Below are 5,000 nucleotides of genomic sequence, written 5' to 3' on the forward strand. Positions count from 1 at the left end.
ATGTGTTTATTGTGCATGGTTAAGTTTACGTAAAGTTGTGTTTTGCCGTCTTTCCTTCCGTTGATTATGTTCTGGTATCAGGTTTGTCCCCATCAGCGTCAGAAAACTATTTATTTTTAAACCAAGTTTTGCCAGAAATGAACAATAGACCAAATTGGCTGAATCAAACCCCTTGGGAACAAAACGTTTTGTTCAGGTATTTGCATCATCATTTACATGTGAATGCTATATTATAATGCCAATACAACAAACGAAGAATCTTAACCCAGGGAGATTTGAATTGGGTACAACATTAATCAAGTGAAGCTATGATCCTCGCAGTTATGAACGCAATTTTTGCAATTGCGTAGAGAAGCCTGAAAAATTCAGGACTTCAACGCTCTAACCAACTGAGCTATGAAGCCACTGACGTTGGGAGCTGGTCATTTGTGGGTTCTAATGTTCCCGTGAGGAATGATTTCATATCCGCAGTTCACATATGATTCATTTCATATATCATTTCATCATTGTACAACATTAAGTTAGCCGATTTGGCCTGTTGTTTACTTCTGGCAAAACTTGGTTTAAAGCTTGGTTTAAAAATAGACACTTTTCTGACGCTGATGGGGACAAACCTGATACCAGATTCTTTTTCCTGGGTAATGGACTTTTACTAGAACATAATCAAAGAAAGGAAAGACGGCAAAACACCACTTTGTTTATTTAATAAATTTTTAAACATTATTACTTTTACGTAAACCTGATCATGTACTATAAACAAATTTCGATTATGATCATTTATTGACTGGAATTTCCAATTAGAAGACTTGATATAATCTAGATGCACAAAAAACCTGGCTTCGATTGTTCAAAAGATGGATAACACTATCCACCGGATAAAACACTATCCAGCGGATAAACACTAGCAAAGCAAGTTGAGTTATCCAGTGGATAAGTCATTGTAATTCTTGAGAATTAAGAATAATTCTGGTTTCTGGTTTACGGATTCCGGATTCCGGATTCTGGTTCCGGATTCTGGTTCCGGGTTCTGGATTCCGGATTCCACATTCTGGAGTCCCGATTCCGGATTCCGCATTCCGGATTCCGGCTTTTAGTGCTGCCCATAGTTATTTTGGTATATACTAATACAGTGAGATAATATAGCTCAAAAAGATGATTTTAACTCATTTATTCCTGCAGCAATTACAATATTTTGGTCGCAAATCCCGCACGAGTTGCTCGGAGGTGAACAGCTAACAACTATTCACCGAAGTGGAAACAGTGAGATAATGTACAGCACAAAAAAGTAATTTGGATGTTTTCTCACTTGTCACGGATGCAAATCGGGACGCCATTTTTTCCCGAGTTGCTCAGGATATTCGGAGTTTGACGAGCCAATCAGCGCGCGAGTTCAACGCTATCTACTGTTGTAGTATATACTAACAAAGGATATCCCGAATTTGAGTGGCCAATCAGAGCGCGCCTTCAACGCTATACATCTAATTGGGGTCATTCAGTATTAGCTAAGGATTACGGTCACATTTTGTTCGTCTTTCGAAAAATTTACTCCTGCTCATTTATTCCAAATTGCACTCGACATCATGGTGATTACCGATACTAATACAACGATGCGTATTTTTCCTTTTTAAATACCTTGAGTATCTGTCCATCATCCGGGTATTCATCTAGGATCTTTCTTAACTGCTGTATTAGCGTTGGCTGAATCAAGCCAAATCGTCGACCTTCCTTTTGCGCTAAAAATCAAGAGTGACGTGAGGGGATTCCTATTACAAGGTTGTGCATCAGTGTCACACAATCTAAGTGAATAATAGCCATATAAACTAAATTTAGATTATAGGGTACAAGCCATCTCGAATGATCATACGAGTCATCCAACCAACTTATTAAATATGCATGCACCTTATTTAGGTCTAAGCACCCATTTTGAGTAGTGCTGATCAACAGTCTAAACACCCATTCCGAATAAGCACCCATTTTAAACCGATCAGCTTTCAATATTGATAATTGGTATTTACTTAAATATTATAAAAATTCGCTTTCATTCAGCAGCTTGCTTCGATGATATAGTGGTTATCAAGGATTCCTGAGGCGACGCTAATGGTCTAGGTTCAACCTTCTCGTCCTCCATGTTTGCCGATCATCTTAGAACAAAAAAACTTGCTTTTTCAAGTTAAATTCACGAGAACTTTTTCAAGTAATGTAATTGAAGTGAACGAGGAAACGCATACGTAACATTTGAGGTTAACTATCAATAGAGTTGTTTCAGTAGAGTTATGACTTAGAGTTAGAGTTAACGACTTCCAAAATCCTGAATTTAAGATTTTGGAAGTCCAAAATCTTGAATTCAGGATTTTGGCAGTCCAAAATCCTGAATTCAGGATTTTGGAAACTTAATTAACTGTAACTCTACGACATAACTCTAGGAAAATAACTCTAAGAATAGCTGTCTCCATACTTAATAAGTTGGTTGGATAACTCGTATGATCATTTGAGAAGGCTCGTACCCAATGATCTCAACTTAGTTTATAAAGGTATTAGCCATTTAGATTGTGTAGCTGGCTACAAGGAAGATTTAACCCTTTAAGTGCTAATTGTTTGCTATTTTGTTGTACTTTTTTGGCGATAAACGGTCTGCATCACTTGGCTTCGCCGTATAAGAAGTTCTCATCTGCGGTTTTGGGGCAATGTGGCTTCAAGTTTGGGCATCACGTAACAAATGTCGACTGTTCGTTTTCGGGGAGCGAGCAAGTTGGCTCAAATCTGGTTATTTTATCATTTTATAAGTGATTTTTTGGACCATGTTCGTCTACAGAAGCCCCCCAGGCTGGCATCATTAAGCTGGAATGTGGGTTAAGATAGCCTTTGAAAGAAATCTGAGGTGAGATATGGTTTAATGCAGACTGGGACGGCTTAAATGCTTGGGTGTAAATATGGTGGTTCACGAGTCAAGTTGTTTCTCTGGCCTATTCTCCCCGGACCTAGCGATATAATTTGAGCAAGTTTTGAAAGCTAAACATTTCAATCAATGCTGTATTTTGCTGGTAGGACTGGGTGGCCCAACACTAATAAAACCGATCTATGAAATGAAAATCGGGGGTCTTCCCTTGTCATGGAATGGCATAATTACCCAGAATTATTTTTTGGCATGAACACGAAAATTTGAAAAGCACGAGAATGGCCCTCATCAAATGACTAAGGCGCGGCCAGAGGAAAAGGTGAGAAGAAATTTCTAGTCAAGTACTAAGGAGTAGCCATGACGTGTGCTGTTAATTTAGACTTTTGATTTCTGAAGAATTTTTTGTCGCAGAAAATTGGCTACAAATTAGTAATTTTTTTGGTGTTATTCTCGTAGCAAAAAACTGGCTTTTCGTGCTTTCTTGCCAAACGAAAGGTATAAAGTAGTGAAAATGGAGGATCATCGTAGGGATTTGAGACAGTGACAACTGGCATACCAATCAGTCAGTGCTGTGAACACACTATCATAACGTTTGACTGAAACTTAACTAGAATCAAGTATTGAAAGTAGTATCCGTATTTTGCCAGGATATATCTGGAGTTAGCACTTAAAGGGTGAAACAAATGGAATATCAAGTCTATAATAATAATTATTATTATTGTTAATATTAATAATAATATTATTATTATTATCATTATTATTATTATTGTTGTTGTTATTATTATTATTATTATTATTATTTATTAAGCGCATTCTCGATATAAATATTCAAATGCTCTTTACATAATAAAAATTAGACTATAACAGAAAGGATCTAGAATGACTCTCTTACATCATGAACCAAGGAGGGGAAAATGTACAAAAAAAGTTTTCATTTTCGATTTGGATTAGTCTACAGAACTCACATTGCAAAATTCAAAAGGAGAACACTTTTCTCTGCCTTGGCGCAGCACAAGCAAATACCCTCTCGCAAAATGAATTTTGAACTGGACCGTTAGGATGGCTGAGGAGGATGCCATTATTTCTTCAACACAGGTTTGTATTTGCTTCGTGGCATAACAGAGATCATATCAACGATGTAGCGGGGCTTATTTCCCTGGAGATAGATATGAGATTATTTAAATGTGCCATCCAATTTGTGCCCATGCTTTTTAGGCTGGGCTTAATTGCTAAAATAAATGAATATCAAATCAGTTGTTCAAGCTCACCTAACCTGATCATTAGCCGTGGGGCGATGCACCCTGACCCACAAAAGAAAAACGTCATAAAAAAAACCTTAGACTCGCGGTTCATAATGCATAACTGATCTGATTGCTTGGTAGAAAGTCTTTTTTAACCTCGGTTTTCGCTTTCTATTTTTACATTAATAGAACAATAACAACAAAACACTTGCAGGATGTTATTTACCCATAGGCGCCACACAGGAAAATGTCGACTTCTAGATCTGTTTCTTTATTTATTCAGGTCCTGTACATCTGGAAAGATAATACTCTGATTATGAAAGAGGACCAGTCTATGCTGAAAACATTATTAAATCACGAGCAATATTCAGCTCTGATTTAGGTGTAGCCAAGGGATCTTGGTTAATCCCAGCCCGGTTTCTGAAACCGGTCTAGGATTTTCAGCCCCGGCAAACGGGTTGAAAAGCCATATAATCGCTATCATTTTTTAGCCCAGGCTAAAAAAGAACGTGAGCATGCGCATCGACTGTGTTTTCGCATCTCAGTACGGGGGACTGATGAGAAATTGGGGGTCCCCCAAAAAATAAGAGGTAAAAAGGGGGTGTTTGAAAAATATAAACTCTCTCAAGAGGGGTACCTTCAATAATGAAAACAAAAATTGTCATTAGCCAATGTAAACACAATTTCACAAAATAATTTTAATATTCCCTTGTACATGATCTCGTTTCCTTTTCCTTGATAATTCTGCTCTCTCGATCGATCTTTGATATCCCCTTATCTACATATCCTACGGCATTCTGGTGTGGGGCCAAGCTGCACAATCTTACACTAATAAAAGTTTGGTCTTACAAAAGCGTGCCCTT

The 5,000-nt window shown here is 37.6% G+C and overlaps 1 protein-coding gene across 1 annotated transcript in view; it reads right to left on the minus strand.

The window, feature by feature from the left end:
* The window catches only part of LOC137968401 (sacsin-like), a 29,959-nt gene that overhangs the window by 8,725 nt on the left and 16,234 nt on the right, over positions 1 to 5,000 (minus strand). The window contains exons 2-3 of the mRNA XM_068814983.1: positions 4,364 to 4,431; positions 1,633 to 1,733 (exon numbers count right to left, since the gene is read on the minus strand). Of these exons, the coding sequence (XP_068671084.1) occupies positions 1,633 to 1,733; positions 4,364 to 4,367 (105 nt within the window). The 5' untranslated portion in view covers positions 4,368 to 4,431. The remainder of the gene's footprint in view (positions 1 to 1,632; positions 1,734 to 4,363; positions 4,432 to 5,000) is intronic.

Source organism: Montipora foliosa, chromosome 8 (genome assembly GCF_036669935.1).
Source record: "Montipora foliosa isolate CH-2021 chromosome 8, ASM3666993v2, whole genome shotgun sequence".
Taxonomy (NCBI): domain Eukaryota; kingdom Metazoa; phylum Cnidaria; class Anthozoa; order Scleractinia; family Acroporidae; genus Montipora; species Montipora foliosa.